Here is a 19,513-nt window from a genome sequence, read left to right as displayed (position 1 = left end):
TATCCACTTCCTTGATCCTCTCAGTGCATAAAATTTTGTAGTAAATAACTTAGTTTTAGTTTAATCTTGCATGGTTTAAAATATTCCCTATTTCAGTTAGTGGCATTATTTTATCTTCCATCCAATTACCCATATAAGAAACTGTCAGATACACTGCTCACTCCCCCACCCCCACACACACTGAAGGACCCAAAGGGCCTATGCAGATCTTTTAGGAATGAAGGACATCTTAGTGGCACTCTATGTAAAAAAAAAACAACTAAAACAGTGGATGCCACATGACCAGATGATTCCAGGAACAGATGGATCCTTTCCCAACAACTTAGACAAACTGGAGATTAACCCTACTAGACTATAAGCTTCTTGATGGCAGAGCTTTCACAGAATTTCCTTTTAGTATAGCCTCACACAGGGGTGTCTATTACAAGAAATGCAAACGAGTAACTGAGTAAGTCCTGTTTCCTAGAAGGAAATTCCAATTCTCAAACTGGAGTCTACAAAAGAAATAGATGCCTCTAGGTCAGGGGTGGGGAACGTCCAGCCTGTGGGCCGTGTAAGGCCCATGAAATCATTTGGTCTGGCCCTGCCGAGGCATTAGGAGTGAGTTAATGAAATGCCTGACCAGATCTAGCAGGCTAATTTTTAAGGTGATAATTTTGTATGGCCTTCGAATGATGCTATAAATACCCAAATGGCCCTGGGCAGAAAAAAGTTTCCCCACCCTTGCAAGCCAACTGGTAATGTCCTAAACTCTATGTTACTGCACATAGCATATGGGAACTGGGGGGGGGGGGGGGGGGGGGTGCGGACACAACACACTTCATCCCACTGTGGAGAAAAAAAAGGATAGCTAGGACCGAGAAGGCCCACTGTTTGCTGTACGAACAGGGGCTGGTGAATGGGTTTCTCAGGGCCACATCTCACCTTCTCCTGGTTGTGCCTTCATTATGGTATCAACCACAAAACAAAAGACAACTAGGTATTCTGTCACCAAAAAAGATTTTTATTTGGGAACAAGAAAGGATTGCAGTCTGGTACGTGCAGCCATGGCAAGCCTTGCGAACAAACTGAACAAAGATGGAGGAAGCACTTTATAGAGGGGAAGAGACAGTCAAGGGAAGGGGCTGTTACAACCTTAGAGCCAGGCTGAAAGCATAGAGTTCTTCCTGTAGGACCCTGGTGATGACAGAGCATGGGAACTCCCACAGGTCCAAGCTCCTCCCCCAGGCCTGCCAATTTCTGTCCTGGTTAAGGTCTCTGTTACAAATTTTTACAGTGGACGGAGGCCATTGCTCTTTGCGGTGACAGCCATCTCCAATAGGCCTCAGAGACCCTACTTCTCTTAGAGGCACCAGAGGAGGCGTCTTTGTTGACTGTTCTCTATCTTTCTATCCTATTGGTATTCAGGCATCTAAATGCCAAGATTTTTTTTTAAGGGTCATTTTTGGAATATATTAGTGCTTAAGTTTAAATGACCTCAGAAAAATATTTATTTTTTAAAATATATTTTATTGATTTTTTTTTTACAGAGAGAAAGGGAGAGGGATAGAGAGTTAGAAACATCAATGAGAGAGAAACATTGATCAGCTGCCTCCTGCACACTCCGTACTGGGGATGTGTCCGCAACCAAGGTACATGCCCCTGACAAGAATCGAACCCGGGACCCTTGAGTCCGCAGGCTGACGCTCTATCCACTGAGCCAAACCGGTTAGGGCTCAGAAAAATATTTAAAAAGAAATTCTGAGAGCATATGAACAGGTTATAATAGTTTTCTAATCCACTACAAAATATAATGTCTTTGTTTAATAATTGCATTAAAAACCTTTTGAAATAATCAAAACTATACTAGAAAGCAATACCATTTTTTGGAAATCACAGTAGTGTACACATTTTAAACATATTAATGTCCTTTTTATTAAACCCAAATGGCTCACAATTGTAATGAGATAATAACTATGGTTTTTGTTTTATTCTTTGCTCATTGCCAGCTTTAACTTTTTGTTAGGCAACTCACAATCTGAAAATAATTAATCACTTATCCAGGAATTCAAAGATGTAAGTATTTCCAGAAAAATACATCAATGTTTTTCAATGAGGAAATCTCTGGATTTAACATTTCATAAAAAGAAAGAAAAGAGAACCTGCAGTGAAACATGTGACTAAATCATCAGCTACAATTTGTGCAAAATAACGATGAACACAGCCATTGAGTTCAGGAAACCATCCATTTTAAACCAGGAGCTGGGGGGTGAGGGTGTTGAAAGTCTGAGGTGAAAGAGCTGGCACTCAGCGTCTCCATTACAGCAAAAGACTCTCAGGGTCTCCTGTGCCCACTTCTCAGACTTGAACCTTGGATTCTCGCTCCTATTTAGATTCAGCATCTCCTTTTCTCTCATGTTGCTCACCCTCAGCTCTTTGTAGATTTCTAGGTCTAGCAATATCCAGGTCTCAGTGGTTTTGTCTTTGATGCTGTCCTGGTCAGTGTTTTTATCAAACAACTTGGAGGAATGCCGAGGTGAGGGAAAGGGCCAAGTCAGTGTGGCCAATGAGGCAACGAAGGTCATTCACTCACATAGACAACAGCAGTTCTGGGCTGAGACCTCTATCAGCATAACTGGGCTCCCCATCCTTCCCTGCTGGATTATTGCAACTCATACTTATAATTGTTTCCAATATGTGTTATTCCATTTGGTTTCCAATTCAGCTTGTCCCTGGCTGCAGATTTCTGACACCTCCTAAAACCCATCGCAGTGCCTCTCACAAAAATACCTTTGCCAGCTCAGCTGTCTGACCACAGTCCAGCCTTCTAGAGATTAGGCAACATCTAATACCCAGTTGAGACACCAGTCACTGACTGAGTATGCCCCCAGACTGGGTTTCAGACAAGCCTAATCATGCTAGGGTGCAATTGAGCGAAGTTTTTGCATCTGTGGGTGACACAAAGCTAGGAGAGATGGCTACTATGATCTCAAAGCTCTTAAGAGGTTGGAACGCTGATTCAAAATCAACAGAATGAGATTTAATAGCCCTACGTTTGGGTTCCAAATACCACCTCAAAGATACAGGTGATGGAAAGAAATGGTTTGACTATTTTATGTGAAAAGACTGGGGTGGTTTTGTTGATCATAAGTTCAGTGTGATGTGACTTAGCTGCCTTAAAAGCTAATCCTCTTGTGGGCTGCATTAATAGGATCCTATCCAAATCACGCAAGGCAATAATCTCAGTGGACTCACCTTCAATGGGTCAGGCAACAGCTGACTCCTCAGTTGTGACCTCCCCATTCTAGAAGAGGGTCATTCACAACCACAGGCAATTCAGGGGAAAGCAGACGAAGATGAAGAGATCGGGGCTCACCACTGCACAGGGAGTGTTGGGGCATCGTTAACATTGTTGGGACAACTGTTTAGCCAGAGCAATTGAAGCTCCTTTGGTTCAACAGAAAACTCAGCTAGTTTAGGCAAGGAGGGGGTTATGATCCTAATGATATAGACAGGGAAGCCATTCAGATGAGATGCGTAGGTTTGGCTGAACTAGTTGTTTATCTCTGGCATCTGCTCTGATTTATTGGTTCTCATAGAGTGCTGGCTTTATTGATTTGTTTTTTAATAATATATCTTAAAATATTTATTTATTTTTTAAATTTTTTGAGGTGACATTGGTTAATAAAATTATATAGGTTTCAGGTGTACAATTCTATAATACATCATCTGTATATTGCACCCCAAGTCAAGTCTCCTTCTACCACCACTTATCCCCCCTTGATCCTCTTCTACCTCCTCCCCCCCCCCCCATTCCTTCTGGTAATCACTGTGCGATTGCCTGTGTCTATGAGTTTTGGGTTTGTTTGTTTTCCTTAATCCTTTCACCTTTTACACCCAGCCCCACAACCCCCAGCCCCTCTGACAGCTGTCAATTTGTTCTCTACCTATGAGTCTGTTTCTATTTTCTTTGTTAGTTTATCTTGTTCATTTGATTGCACATATGAGTGAACTCATATAGAGTACTGGCTTTAAAAATCTTGAATATCACCCCTGGAAACAGGAGTGCCTCAGGATCCAAGGGTTAGAGCGAGGACATGGACTGTCACTGGGATATATATACTGGCTCTCTGCTTCTTCCTTCTTCTTCATTATTCTCTCTATGTGCGTCAGCTTTCTCTAACCCCTAGTCCACTTGACAGAAACTGGCTTTCTCATGATCCCAGATCCAGGTCCCCGGTAGAAAGAAATCTGCTTAGTGTAGAATGGGTCAAGTGCCTACCATCCCTATCAACAGTGACCGAGTGAATGGAGAAGTTTAGGCAAATATGGCTGCTAGAAATCCACCCCTATGAATTAAGATGGAAATGATTAATGAATCATTCTGTGCAAATAAGTACCCAAAAAAGTTTTGTGTCAGTTTCTTAACTTTCTTTGATGTCACAGGCCCCTTTGAAAAGTTGGGGAAACTTATGTTTTTCTTTTTTTATAATTTTTTTTTTGCTAGAACCCTTTTATTTTATTTTTTAATATATTTTTATTGATTTTAGAGAGGAAGGGAGATGGAGAGAGATAGAAACATCAATGATGAGAGAGAATCATTGATCAGCTGCCTCCTGTATGCCTCCTACTGGGGATTGAGCCTGCAACCTGGGCATGTGCCCTGACCTGGTTCATAGGTCAACGCTCAACCACTGAGGGATTTTGGCTGGGTGAAATTTATGTTTTTCTTTACACAAAACCACACAATTCTGTTTATGTTTTCAAGAGGTTCCTAAAATCTTGGAATATACCCATGAATCCCTAAATAAGAAACCCTGGCCTAGAAAATAAAATACTCAGAGGAGAAAATACGAATATCTGCCTTCAAATAGCTAAAGAATTGTTGGAGAAGGGTATTAAAATATGTAAATGTATGTATAATAAAAACATTAGAATGCTATATAAAACTGAAAATGTGTTTCTTTAGAGATGGTATAATGGATGGTTCTTACTTTTTCCTGTATTTTTCAACTATTCTACCAGGAACATATACGGCTAGTTTTATAGTCCAATAAAGCATTTTTCAAGAGCAAAAGTAATTAAGTTTTCAAATACTTTAGACTGAGTTTAGAATAATGTATGAAATTGACAAGAACACAGATTTTTGACTCAATGGTGTGGGATAATCACAAGGTCCCTGAATCTATCCTTCCTTTCCCTTCTGTAATCTGTTCTCATGCTAGGAGCCAGTTGTGGTAAAACATAAGTCACAGTATGTCTCTCTGCTCAGAACCTCACGATGGCTCCCCAGCTCACTGAGCGTAATGGCTACACTCCTTGTATTGGCCTACGAGGCTCCACATGAACTGGCCCTGTTATACTTCCCCTCATCATCTCCTACAACTTTCCCTCCAACTCAGTCTGATTCCTCAGTTCCTTAAATTCCATCACCTCCTTAAGTCTCTGCAAATGGCATGCTCTCAGTGAGGCCCACCCTGTTTTAATTTGCATTTCCCCTACCCCATCACCACTGTTACTCTCCACTATCCTTACCCTACTCACTTTCTTTTTTGCTCAGAGGACTTATCACCTTCTAACATACTATATAAACTACTTATGCTCTTTTCTATTATCTGTTTCTCCGTACTTGAATATAAGCTCCATGAAGGCAGAGGATTTTGTCTTTGATTTTTCTGTCTGGTTTGCTTAATCCTAAGCATCCAGAACAGTGCCTGGCTAATAATTTGTTGAGGGAAGAAAAGAAGAAAAGCAGGGAGGAGGGAAAAAAGATTTGAAATGGTCAAGCAAAGATAAAGTGGCTAACTCACAAAATAAAATTTTGAAATGGGGGAAAAGTTTGGTTTGAAAACTTCAAAGTTTTATTGCAAACCTAAGATTCTACATGATAGGATTCTTCCCTTCTTCCACTGTAACCCAGATTTTTACTTCAATTTTTTTACTTGCCTTTTTTTTTTTTTTTTAAGACAGGAATTATTTGGGTGCAAAGAGTAGAAACCACCCAGGTTACATTAAATTAAAAGGGAGGTTTCACCCGGCCAGTGTGGCTCAGTGGTTGAGCATCAATCTATGAACCCGGAGGTTACGGTTTGATTCCTGGTCAGGGCACATGCCTGCGTTACAGGCTCGATCCCCAGTGTGGGGCGTGCAGGAGGGAGTCGATCAATGATTCTCTCTCATCATTGATGTTTCTATCTCTCTCTCCCTCTCCCTTTCTCTCTAAAATCAATAAAAATATTTTTAAACAACAAAATAAAAAGGGAAGTTTTTATTTAATGCATGGGATCTCATGGATCCCAAGGGCAAGAATTCCAGAGGTTGAAACCAGTATTGTCTCTCTGCCTTTCTGGTATTTTCTGAACATTCAGCTCTCTTTCCCTCAGCAGACATCTCATTTCTCCTTATAGGAGAACTTTAAGACCTCCCAGCTCCATGGCCCATCACTAACCAATTAGAGTCTCTGTCTCAAATTCTTTAAGAGTGAATCCAATTGGCTTGGAACAGCTTATCCATTGTTTTCCCATATGTCAAGTGGTATCACCAGAGACAATAGCATTAAAGAATGCAACTCTGACCAAAGAATCCACACTGGTGGGCTTGAGAAGGGAAGAAACACTTGGGCGGATCAGGCGAATTGGCTAGCACACCAAGGCACCACAGCATTAGAATCTAACTGCTTTAACATTCTGAACAATCTAGTTTCATTTCCCTAGCAATTTCCTGTCTGGAAGAGGTTGCTGATGTCTTTGAAGCTAAAATAGGCACATCCTTCACTTATAAAAATAATAAACAGCTTTCTGAGAAACTTCTGAGAAAATTTTTTTACCACCTGGAAAAGGATTCATCTCCCAAAATAAAAGTGGCGGAGACTTTATTCTGAAACAGAGCCAAGATGTCACAAAATTCTGCACCATGACAAATGTATATATAATTGTTTTTTTATAATAAATAAGCTTTTTAAACATATTTTATTGATTTATTTTTACAGAGAGGAAGGGAGAGGGATAGAAAGTTAGAAACATCGATGAGAGAGAAACATCGATCAGCTGCCTCCTGCACACCCCCTACTGGGGATGTGCCTGCAACCAAGGCACATGCCCTTGACCAGAATCGAACCTGGGACCCTTCAGTCCGCAGGCCGACGCTCCATCCACTGAGCCAAACCAGTTAGGGCATAAATAAGCTTTTTAAAAATTGAAGTATAACATAAATGCAGAAATATGAACAAATCATTAATGTTCACTTGTACAATTCTTCTTCCCATTTTAATTAGGTTATTTTCCTATTATTGTGTTCTGATAGTTCTTCATATTACCTGGATACAAGTCCTATATCAAAAATTTTATTTGGAAATATGGCCTCCCACTTTGTGGCTTCTCTTTTCACCCCCCAACAGTGCCTTTCAAACAGTAGAGTCTTAATTTTGATAAAGTCCAATTTATCTTTATTTTTTTCTTTCATGGGTTATACTTTGGGTGTCATATTTAAAAGATCTTTACCTAAGTCAGAGTCACATAGATTCTCTCCTGTTTTCTTCCAGAAGTTTTATTTCTATTGGGTTTTACATGTAGGTCTATGATCCATTGTGAGTGCATTCGTGCCTATGCTGCAGTGTGCAAAGAAGTTGTTTTTTTGTTTTTGTTTTGTTTTGTCTTGTTTTAGAGTTTTGATATCCAATTGCTTTGGCATCAATTATTGAAAAGACCATTCTTTCTTCTTCGAATTGCCTGTGCACCTCTGTCAAAAATCAATTGACCATATAAGTGTGAGTCTATTTCTGGACTCTCTATTCTGTTCCATCAATCCATTTGTCTATCTTGATATCAATACTACACTGTCTTTATTATTGTGGCTTTATATACCTCTTGAAGTCAGATCATATAAGTTATTTAACTTTGTTGTTTTTAGTTAGCTTAAGTCCTTTGCATGCATTTCCATATAACTTTTAGAATTAATTTACCAATTTTTTTAAAAAAAAGCTTGCTTAAGAATTGATTGGAATTGTGTTGAATTTATAGATCAAACTGAGGGAAAACTGACAACTTAATGATATTGTCTTATGATTTATGAGCTCAGTATATCTTAACCTAGTAATGTTGTTTCTTGAATGTATAGATTTATAGTTGCAACTAATTTGGATAACTTTTGGCTATTATCCCTTCAAATATTTTTCTATGCCCCACCCCTCCTTTGGAGATTCCAGTTACATGAATACTTTTTTTAAGTTGCAATGTAAGCCATTTATTGGGTACAGTTACATGAATATTGGGCCACTAAAAGTGAGCACATTTTTATTGATGCTCTGTTCATTATTTTCAATCTTTTGCTCTCTGTTTCATATTGTTATATGTTCAAATTCAGTAATCTTTTCTTCTGCACTGCCTAATTTGTTGTTAATTGCATATAGTATTTTTTCATGTCATTCCTTGTTTTTTTCATCTCTAGAAGTTTCATTTAGATCTTTGTAATATTTTTCATATCTCTGCTTCCTCTAGTCATTCCTCTAGTTTTTTGAACATGGGATATATAGTTAAAACAACTGTTCTAATTTTGTTAACTAATTTTCTCATCTGTGTCATTTCTGGGCTGGCTTCAATTGATTTTTCTCCTCATTTTGGGTCATACTTACCTGTTCCCTTTAAATTTCTGATTGGGTGTCAAACATTGCACATTTTATTTTGCTGGGCATTGGGTATTTTTGTTTCCCTATAAATATACTGAGCTCCTGTTTAGGAAATGGTTAAGTTACTTGGAAACAGCTTGATCCTTTTGGGTGTTGCTGTTAAGTTTTCTTAGGAAAGACCACAACAGCATTTAGTCTAGGGCTAATTTTGTCACACTATTGAGACAAAAGTACTTTATAGTGCTTTGTGAATGATGATGCTTTTCATTCTGGCTGGGAGAACAGGAACTGTTCTACCCTGTGTGATTCTCCAGTGATTTGTCCTTGTAATCCTTCCCAGTGGCTCTTTCCCCATTTTTAAGTAGTTTCTTCACCTGCTTCTGCTGAGCAATATTCCGCTGAAGACTTGAAGGGACCACTTGAGTGGGGATCTCCAGAGCTCTGATCTGAGAGCTGGGGAGGGGAGCATGATTCTAATTTTGTTGATTCTATAGAACCAAGTGGCATAAAAAGAGGGCAATTGGATTTATAAGTTAGTTGCTCAGGAGAGAGAACTAGGCTGGGGATAGAAATTAGTGAAGTGTCTATATATAGACAGAGTCAAGATCTCACTGTATGTGAGAAAGTACAGAATGAGAAGAGAGGTGGGCTAGGCCTCAGAATGCTAAGGCCAGTGAAGGAAGAGCCGGCCGAGGAAGCTGCAGGCTCAGGTTCAGCATTCCACAACGTCTAAGAGACCAAGAGGAAGACCGTTTTTTAAAAAAAGGTTTTTATTGATTTTTTCAGAGAGAGAAAGGGAGAGGGCTAGAGAGAGAGAAACATCGATGGGAGAGCCCGGCTGGTGTGGCTCAGTGGTTGAGCATCGACCTATGAACCAGGAGATCACGGTTCAATTCCCAGTCAGGGCACATGCCCAGGTTGAGGGGCTTGATCCCCAGTGTGGGGCGTGCAGGAGGCAGCAGATCAATGATTCTCTCTCATCCTTGATGTTTCTCTCTCTCTCTCTCTCCCTCTCCCTTTCACTCTGAAATCAATTAAAAAATATGTTTTTTTTTAAAAAGAAAAAGAAACATTGATATGAGAGAAACATCCATCAGCTGCTTCCTGCAGGATCCCTACTGTGGATCGAGCCCAAAACCCACCCAGTGACCTCTTGCTTCCTGGGTCCACGCTCAAACACTGAGCCGTACCGCCTGGGCAAAGTACAGGGAGTTCTGACCTTGGCAAGTATAGAGAGAAATTGGGATGGTTTCCAGAATGAGACAGATGGAGAAGGGATGGAAGATGAACTAGGAATAGAAACTATGGTCTGGATGTGAAAGAACAGTAAAAAGCTGAAAAGGAATATAAATGGCAGGAGTTTTTCACATGGTTTGTTTTAGCAGAAGAGATGAGCATACGTTGAAAATGATACTTTTAACAATAGAGGTATATGTTTAAAATGTTATGGATCATTTAATTTATTTTAAATTAAAACTGAAAAGAACTGTAACCTGTTGCCTAGAATCCTTTTGTCATATACAATGCAGCCAACTTTCATTTTCATTATTTGGTAGTTTATTTAGAAGAATAATGCTACCATTAGGGAAGAATTAAATAATCTGCAACTGCATGTTATCAGCAACTTCATATGAGATTCCTCCTCACAACAGCTACTTTAAAAGGCATCACAATGGTTCGCTTCCATTTTTTTAAAATGTGGTGCATTTGTGAATTACACCCAATCAGATTATGGTGGTGTAAACCAAAATTTGGCAAACTATAGCCCTTAGCCAAATCTGGCTCATCACTTTTTATAAATAAAGTTTTATTGGAACACACACACATAAAGGTGATGGAAACAATTACATTGAGCGTAGAGTAGGCATAGAGATAAGAGATCATTTGTAGGGTAAGGTTCATATATATATATATATATATATATATATATATATATTATTGATTTCAAAGAGGAAGGGAGAGGGAGGGAGAGAAACATCAATGATGAGAGAGAATCATTGATCGGCTGCCTTTTGCAGACCCCCCACTGGGGATTGAGTCTGCAACCCGGGCATATGCCCTTGACCAGAATCAAACCTTGGACCCTTCAGTCCACAGGCTGTTGCTCTAGCCACTGAGCTAAACTGGCCAGGGCAAGGGTAAGGTTCTTGATAAGGTGCAATGGGATGAAATCTAAAGCATAGGTGGAGTGATTGGCCTTTCATAGGAGGAAAGCAATGTCCTCTATTTGCTGTAGGAAGGAGGGAGAGAAGGAGTGAAGATAGTATGTAGGTTTGCAGGTTTGATGTTTGAAGGCTAAAGGTCAAAGGAGTTCCCATTTGAGCACGTTGGTTTTCTGGTAAAGCTATAAGAAAGATGATCAGTTGATGGGGAAGGTGGAGAGTTTGAAAATTTGAGAAATCTGGAGGTTTGAGGGTTATTGTAAGCATCCTATATAATAAAGATGTAATATGCAAATTGATCTTCACTCCATCATGTCATCACAAGATGGCTGTGCCCACCCCAGCGCCGGGCCAGGGGACCTGAGGCTGCGCCCCCCACCCAGCGGGGCTTGACGGGGGACCTGAGGCTGTATCCTGCCTGGTGGGGCTTGATGGGGGGGCCGGCTGGGTCTGGATCTCACCCAGTGGGGGTGGGGCTGGCTGGGTCTGGGTCTCGCGCGATTTCGAGGTGCACACGTGTGGGTGGGGACTTGACTCTGGGTCTCGTGGCGCACCCCAGACTCTAACAGGAGGAAGATTTTCATATACACTTTACTAATTTTCTTTCATCTCTGACACTTCTATTATAGAGAAAGGGAAAATAGCAATATTAAAATATTTCCTCTAATTAATTCCCTTTTAATATGTATGAATTTCGTGCACCAGACCACTAGTTATTCATAATAGCCAGAAAGTCAAAACAATCCAAATGTTCATCAACTGATAGATGAATAAACAAAATGTGATATATCCACACAATGGAATATTCTTTAACACTAGAAATGAAGTACTGATACATGCCACAACATGAATAAACCTTGACAAAAAGTGAAAAAAAAGCAATCACAAAAGGTCACAAACTGTATGATTCCATTTATATGAAGTGATCAAAAGAGGCAAATCCCATAGAAACAGAAAAATTAGTGGTTGTTGGGGGCAGAGGGGGATGGGGAGTTGGGGAGTGACTACAAATGCAAATGGGGTTTCTATTTGGGACAATGAAATATTCTGATATTAACTAGTGTTGAAGATGAAGAATTTTGTAAATATACTAAAAACCACGAAATTGTGCACTTGAAAAATGTGAATTTTATATGTGAATTTAATCTCAATAAAGCTGTTATTTAAAAAAAGAAAGTTATTGCAGAGAGTAGACTGTCCAGATAAAGTAGACTGTCCAGATATCTCCAAGGCTCCAGTAACTTGTTATTTTCTCATTCTAAATACATATTCACCCTAATTTTATATTTGAGATTGAATATTCTTTTTCTTTAAAAGGACTCCCCAAACCATATAAGCTCCAGAAAACCAAGATCTGCCCCTGTAGATAGCTGAGGATCTATTTGAGGTCATTAAACATGAATATTTAGTGGATCACGCATCCTTTTGTATAACTTGTTCCAACATCACTTGGCTGCAGGGATGCAGACGAACATGGAGTGGGGTTCATTCAGAGTTGGGGTTTTGTGAATTGGGAGCATGTAGTAAAAGTGTGGACCATAAAATTTAAACTGGATAAGAGGGAGAATAAAGAAAGAAGAGGTCTGATGGATCATGAGAAAATGGAGGCATCAACAGGCTACAAAAGCTGTTGAGAAGAAAGATTACTTAGGAAGAATTTGAAAGATCAAGTTAGAAGATATATAAAGTGGGATGCTAGAGGTAAATGTTAAGGCCATATGGGTGAGTATTTGAAAGTCACTGGAGATAACATGGCCATTTGCGCTAAGGAAATGTCTGAACTCTGAGATTATCTCCATGGATCTGCACATTCTTTCCCTGGCACATTCTGCCTCTAGAACCTCTGCCTGTCACCCAGTGGCCCTCTCACTCGCCTCACTGCTGCCTTCATTCAGTACTTGGTTGCTCCTCCTGAGGAGACAGAAGAAAGCTAGGCAGATAGGGGAGGGATCACCGGAAGGGAAAGTGAAACCCAAGAACCCAACTAGGTGGAGTTACTAAGACACCCCAACTAGGCAGGGAAGAAAGGGTGCACATAAGAGACATGAACTTTATTTTATTTTAAAATATATTTTATTGATTTTTTTAAAGAGAGGAAGGGAGAGGGATAGAGAGTTTGAAACATCAATGAGAGAGGAACATCGATCAGCTGCTCTTGACCGGAATCGAACCTTGGATCCTTCAGGATGACGCTCTATCCACTCAGCCAAACTGGTTAGGGAAGAGAAATGAACTTTAAAATGTTTGGATATTGCTAAGACAGACAGCATGCAGATAACCAATCAGGAGCTGTCTCCACTCCCTGAATTAAAAGGCTAGCGCTTCCTTTTGCCCTCTCTCTTCTCTCCTACCTGCACTGGGTACCTGATGTTTCTTCCTGTGGTATGGGAACGCTGCTCATATGGCTTATGGCCATATGGACCTCCACACATAGTGGACTTCAATTAGCTTGGATGCTGAACTACTATTGACTGTAACAGGAAAAGGAAGTTCTGGACACTGGGCTGCTCCGGAAATCCAGCTACACCTTTTCCAGGACTGGCTTCTCCCAATAAACCTCGATCCGGCTGTTTTAGTCCGTGACTTCATTAGGACTCAACATCCCACATTTTGGGTTTCACTTCCAGCCTGAGGACTTGCATAGTTTCTCTTCTATCTGAAATACTCTTCTCCACTATTTGGCCAGGCCAACTTCTACTCATCCTGAGGACCTCAATATAAAATCTTTCCCAAAGGAAATCTTTCCCAACCTGTCCATTCTCCTTCCTGGTATACAGCCAAATTAGACTCTGTTTTCTTTCACATTACTTATTCACTGTATTGTGAAAGTTAAGGGGTTAATCACCTGTATGGTGTTTTTCTGCAGGACAGAGTAGTCCCAGAACAGGTCGGGTTTTTCCTCCCTACAGTATCAGGGGTCTTCAGGGACTTGATCATCCTAGGACATTCCATAAATATTTGTTGTATAAATGAAATTTAAGGTACTTATATTTAATAGGTTTTTCCAGCATACCTTTTAAAAATATATACATATTTTGTATTGATTTCAGAGAGGAAGTGAGAGGGAGAGATAGAAACATCAATGATGAGAGAGAATCATTGATCAGCTGCCTCCTGCACGCCCCACACTGGGAATTGAGCCCGCAGTCTGGACATATGCCCTGACTGCAATTGAACCGTGACCTCCAAGTTCATAGGTTGATGGGCAACCACTGAGCCACACCAGCCGGGCACTAGCATCTTTTTACAGTATAAAGGTATAAAATCTAAAATGGCATGTAATGTAAAAATAATGCAAATTTCCTTTCTAAAATACATACATAGAAACATATCTATTTTCAACCTCTCCTCAACTTTTATTAGAGCTCTAGAAATACTAATCTGAAACAACAGTCAATGGGAAAAATACTTAAAGATTTCTTATATAGAAATGAGATGATTGAATCGCTTATTTGAAATATTAAAAATATATATTGGAACTTCCAAAAGCTAAACATATAAGATATATTACAATTTTTCATTGAAATGAATTTTATAGCAGGAGTGAGAGAGTGGTAAATTTTTGAAAGCCAACAGTGAACTACCCAACAATGGACTAATCTTACTAATGCTAATTATAAATACTTTTGATTCAGTGTGCTGACACATTACTTATGGGATAATAAGCAAAAAAACCCAAACAAATTTGATGGCATATTTTCATTTGGACAACTTGTGGCAAATTTGTATTCACCTACTTAAAAAGAATTGCTTTGGTTTATCAGCTCCCATAAAAATTACCCTCACTTGTTTTCTAAAAAGCCTTTACAACAAACCCCCTTGCTTCTTCTTTCTTTTGCAGTCATCCTTGTGGTTATGCCTTTTATTCTTCCTCAACACAAGTCTGCTTCTCCTCCCTTACATCTTTCAAATATCTGGCTAAATGCCTCTTCGAGGAATACTTCCCTCTTTTCTATCTGACCTAGTCCTACTTCTTTATTCTTTCAATTTACTGTGTTTATTTCCCCAGGGCATATTTTTCACAATCTGTACTACATTGTAGAGCTTATATTTGCTTACTATCCTATGTCACCATCGGAATGTTATCTCAGGTAGCTCAGGGACCTTTGTATGACACCACCCCCAGCATCTAATTTCCTGCTATAATTGTACATTTTCAAACTCAGAGGAACTCCTGGATATGAACGTGTTAATAAGAAAATGCCTAAGATAATTGTTTCCAGAAATATTCATTTATTTCCTAATACTTATAGCAGTTTTATCTATTATATTACCTTCTACATTTTCTTTTAGGGCTTTGTCTTTCATAAATACGTTTGAAAAGCTATTTCTGTTACAGAATCGTGTTAAACCCAGGATCAGGTACCATCATTGTAAAACACACACAAGTAGGCACATAGAACATCCAGTAAGTTTCCCTTTTCTAGTCCAACATCTCAGGAGTCGATTTTTAAACAAATACAGTCCAGCAGAAGAAACTGGGAACAAAGAGACAGCGTGAGGCTTTCAACTGTCCCAAAGACAGACTCGGAGCAAATCCTTTGGCCCCACCATATCCCGTGCGTTCCCAGCACACTGGCAGGGCTGCTCCGGGGACCATCCAACTCGAGCCCGGGGGGTTCGCCCCTCCAGGCCGGTATCAATGGCGTTCATCCCCGCGCCCTGCCCTCCCGGTTCCTGCCCTCCGGTTTCCGGGGCAGCCTCCATCAAGGCCGGCTTGCCTTGCAGGCTGTCAAGTAGAGAAAACTCCGCAAACTTCAGATCTCGTGCACAGCACAGACTCCGAACAAACCCTACGCTCCAAGACTGCAAACCCGACAGAACATGCTAACGTTCCTCACTCCACCCAGCGCCCAAGCCTGGGCCGCGATGCGCTCGCCTCGGCCTCGGCCGCCTTCCCCCGAGGATCCGGCGGGGGGCTCAGCCGCCGCCGCCGCCCCGCGGCCGAGGACCCCGCTCCAGCTTCCCGAACTACAAATCCCAGGGTGCCGCGAGGGCGCCGGCTCCCTCCCTCGCTCGCTCCCTCCTCCGCCAGGCGCCTCCTCCCCAGCCCTTGTTGTTTTGGCTGGGAGCGCTCGGGCGGAGTTTCAGAGAAAGTCTGGGCTGACACCGGAGCCGGCCCGAACGTGGGAAGGGGAGGAGGAAAGGGAGGAAGAGGGAACCCAGAGGCCGGGAGAGGGAGGGATCGGGCCGGGGGCCGGGCGGCTCAGAACCTGCCGCGCGCCCCGGGTGGGGGAGGCGGCGCGGGAGGAGCGCGAGGGCGCGGGACAGTGGGACCCATCCCCGGAGCCGAGCAGCCGAGCGCCTCGTTCCTCCGCCGCTCCCCGCCCTCCTCCGCGGCCGCGAGCGCGAACCCACCCTTCGGCGGGACCCGCTCCCTGCCCAGCGCCCGCCGCCCGGCGACGCCCCGCGCTTCGCCGCGGACCCGGGACCTGCCCTGTGCCCGCTGTCCACGGGACCCTCGCGGCTTCCCCTTTCCTCCCGGCTTCCCGGGTGTGCGGGGAAGTGACCCACCCTCCCCCGGGGAGGGGGAGGAATAGGATCGCCCGGGGCGCACCCGAAACCGAGAGCGGGAGAGCCGGAGTGGGCGCCGCGCTGGGCATTGTGTGCGTGTGAGAGTGTGTGTGTGAGAGCGTGCGTGTGTCGGTGTGCGCGCGTGCAGCGTAGTGTCCGCTTCGGAAAACGCTCTGGGGAGGTGCTCCTTAGGGGGCGGAGCGCAGGGGGACCGAGGCCCCGGCTCGGCGCCGGGGCAGAGTCCCGCGGAGCCCGATCGCTGCTAAGGGCCGGCGGGACCGGGCGCCTGGCGGCGAGGCGGACGCACTGAAGGGAGGCCGAAGTGCCCTGGACGGGCGGCGGCCCCGGCCCCGAGGTGTCGGCCCCGGGGGCACAGCCCGCTTCTGTTCCCGTCCGCCGACCTGCGGAGAAGAGGCTCGGACGCGGAGCCGCGCCGCGAAGCCAGCCCACCCCGCCCACCCCGTCGGACTGGGGTGCAAAGCCGGAGCGCGAGGTCCCCAGCGCCGCTCTGCCCGCCGGCGTCGGCTGTGTCTGGAGCGCGCCAGCCTGCCCCTCGGCTGCCCGGGCCGGAGCCCGAGGAGCGCGCACCATGAGCGGCGGCGAAGTGGTCTGCTCGGGATGGCTCCGCAAGTCCCCCCCGGAGAAAAAGTTGAAGCGTTATGTAAGTAGAGCCCCAGGGGCTGCGCGAGCCTCAGCGTCGGCCCCTCTGCCCGGCCCCTCGCCGTGGCTGCCGCTGGCCGCGCGCGGGGCTGGTTAGTCCCCGTCTCCTTCCCCTCGGCCCCCTTGGGACCGATCTGTACACTCACGCCCAGACCTCCACTTTGCTGGGTAACTCTCTTCGTCCGGGTTCCAGGCGCCTTGCTTTGCGGGCCCCAGCGGCCCAGAAGAGGGCCCGGGATTTCCAGCTAGACGCCCGCTGACTTTTATGACTTCTGTTAGCAGGAGCGTTCTCCTTCCTTTACATTTGCAATGGGATCGCCGTGGGGCTGTTGTGTCCTACATTCCCCGCAGCAGGAAAACCGCAGAGGGTGTCATAAGTCACCAGCTTTCTGGTCCGCACACCCTCTTGCTTTCTCCTGATGTGGGTTCCGGGAAGAGGGCTGTGGACCTGGGAAGTTAGCATTAGACACAAGTATCTCAAATCTGCAAAAGGAGAAAGAATGAGAAGTGATTACGCGCCCTACCGTTTGCTTAGCAGGGTTCACATTTTCGCGGTTTGAATCCAGCGACTTTGGAGTTTGGCCCAAGCGCCTTGGCAGTTTGCTGCGGGAGGAAGGCGCTGGGGGGAGCCTGGTGGCTGGTGTTTGGGCGCCTGGGGCACGCTGTCGAGCCCCGCAGGAGGGACAGCTGAGGCTCGTAAGGATTTCTGTGGTCTTTTCCCAGGCCACCGGAGTTGCTCAAATGGTGTTTGTGTAATTGGTACAAGATGCCGATTATGTGTTAAACCGTTTTAACTGTTAGGAAAAATATTCCTTGAAAGAACCAACCTACTTTGGTGGAAATCTGTGTCTTCTTCAGGGGTCTGGGATCTCCTCCCTCCTTGTTTCTTTGGTCGCTGCTCTCCACCCTCCACACCCCCTTGCAAAGGAAAGAAATGGCACTTTTGCCCTGGCATATGGAGCAAAATTTTCCTAGTAAAATACATTTCAGAATCAGAATTTATGCCCCCTTAATTATAAATTTACTACCAAGGGGCCAACACTTCTAAAGGAACGTGCTCCTTGTTGAAGGATGTCTATACCCAGTATCAGAATGAAGTTAATCCTTTTAGTAACTGCTTGCTTGCACAAAACGGGGTGAAGTGCAATACTGACAACTGGCCAGTGAGTTTCTTATGCTCTGCCAGGATTTGTTATAGACACGTAATTCTCATTTAAGGACTTGATGCCACACATCCTAAGAAAGTTCTCCAGATATTTTGAGTCCTTCTAAATTCTGTCTCTTCACCTGTCACCTGTCACAGTTTGCCTTAATATCCTGGTAGAGAGTCTAACTTTATTCCAAAAATGTAAGAGAGGCAGTGAGTATCCCCCACCCCCATCCCGTGCAAGAAGAGGGAGTAGAGAGATAAAGAGATGTATTTGTTTTGAGAAGGCACATTTAGGAAACACCTACGACGAAATGAGTGGGTTCTTGGGGGAACTAACGAACTATACGTTTGCTGAAATTGGTAGTGATAATAGAAGTTTGATGCATTCTTTCACATGGTTGGTCGATGGCTCTCTCAAAAGATGCTGTGCACTGGACTAGGCACCATCAGACTAGGAAACACAGTAAAAGTAAAGCCTGCCTCTTGGGCTTGCAGTTCAATGTAATATAAACCAGGAAGAAAATCGTCCAGAAAGATTGTCTTCACAGGAACCCCCCCAAAAAAGGAAAGTCCAAAATTTTTAAAAGTTATTATTTCATTTGATCATTCCAACAGTTCTGAGGGAGCTCTATTTCTGTTTTACAGATAAGAAAACAGTCTACATGACTAGAATGTGCCAGAGGCAGAATTTGAACCTGGATCTGCCTGATTGATTGTTTAATTCAGATTAGACCATCTCTAAAGGTCCTTTCAGATGATAATTTTCTAGGAGTCCATGTGAATATGAGCTCAGAATGCAAGGAAGAGGTGGAGTGTGGCACAGGCGAGCATTTGCTAGAGGAGCAAGACCCTTCAAGTGGCTTTCCGAGTCTACGGGAAGATGAGACCAGTATAGTGAGCAGACCACGCAGAGTGATTCTTGACTGTGTGCCCAAGCTGAGTGCTGTTGTTGTTTTTTTAATAGATGTTTGGAGGAAAAAGCTCAGTGTAGTCTGAAACCCTGGGAATACTTTAGAGACAGTGGGCTCCCTAAATTGTGTTTTCAACAGGGGGAACAGTCTGCCTAACAGCTGGAGGGAGGCTGAGTTTTTCTTGACTGGTGGAATATTAGTGTTTTCTTTCTTTCTTTTTTTTTTTTTTTAAACGTATTTTATTGATTTCATAGAGGAAGGGAGAGGGAGAAAGAAACATCAATGATGACAGAGAATCATTGATCGGCTGCCTCCTGCACGCCCCCTACTGGGGATCGAGTCGGCACCCCGAACCGGGGGCATGTGCCCTTGACTGGAATCAAACCTGGGACCTTTCAGTCCACAGGCTGATGCTCTATCCACTGAGCCAAACCGGCTGGGGCTAGTAGTGTTTACTTTTCACACTAGCGAAGTACCTGGAGATGGCCCAAGGAAGACAGTGGGTAGGCTGGTT

The 19,513-nt window shown here is 43.5% G+C and overlaps 1 protein-coding gene and 1 long non-coding RNA gene across 3 annotated transcripts in view; one reads left to right on the top strand and one right to left on the bottom strand.

Moving 5' to 3' along the window:
• Positions 1 to 12,856: 12,856 nt before the first annotated feature.
• LOC308520484 lies at positions 12,857 to 15,721 on the bottom strand. The gene is made up of 3 exons (XR_013996094.1): positions 15,486 to 15,721; positions 13,610 to 13,702; positions 12,857 to 12,975 (listed from the first exon to the last, which is right to left on the bottom strand). It is a non-coding gene; the product is annotated as an uncharacterized lncRNA (long non-coding RNA).
• Positions 15,722 to 16,319: 598 nt separating this feature from the next.
• Positions 16,320 to 19,513, top strand: part of GAB1 (GRB2 associated binding protein 1) — a 113,865-nt gene continuing 110,671 nt past the window's right edge. For both annotated transcript variants that reach the window (XM_081091011.1, XM_081091010.1), the window contains exon 1: positions 16,320 to 16,939. In XM_081091011.1, coding sequence (XP_080947137.1) covers positions 16,868 to 16,939 — 72 coding nt within the window. In that variant the 5' untranslated portion in view covers positions 16,320 to 16,867. The remainder of the gene's footprint in view (positions 16,940 to 19,513) is intronic.

This window comes from Myotis nattereri (assembly GCF_964212035.1).
Source record: "Myotis nattereri genome assembly, chromosome: 5".
Classification (NCBI taxonomy): Eukaryota; Metazoa; Chordata; class Mammalia; order Chiroptera; family Vespertilionidae; genus Myotis; species Myotis nattereri.
This window is presented reverse-complemented; position numbering and strand designations above follow the sequence as displayed.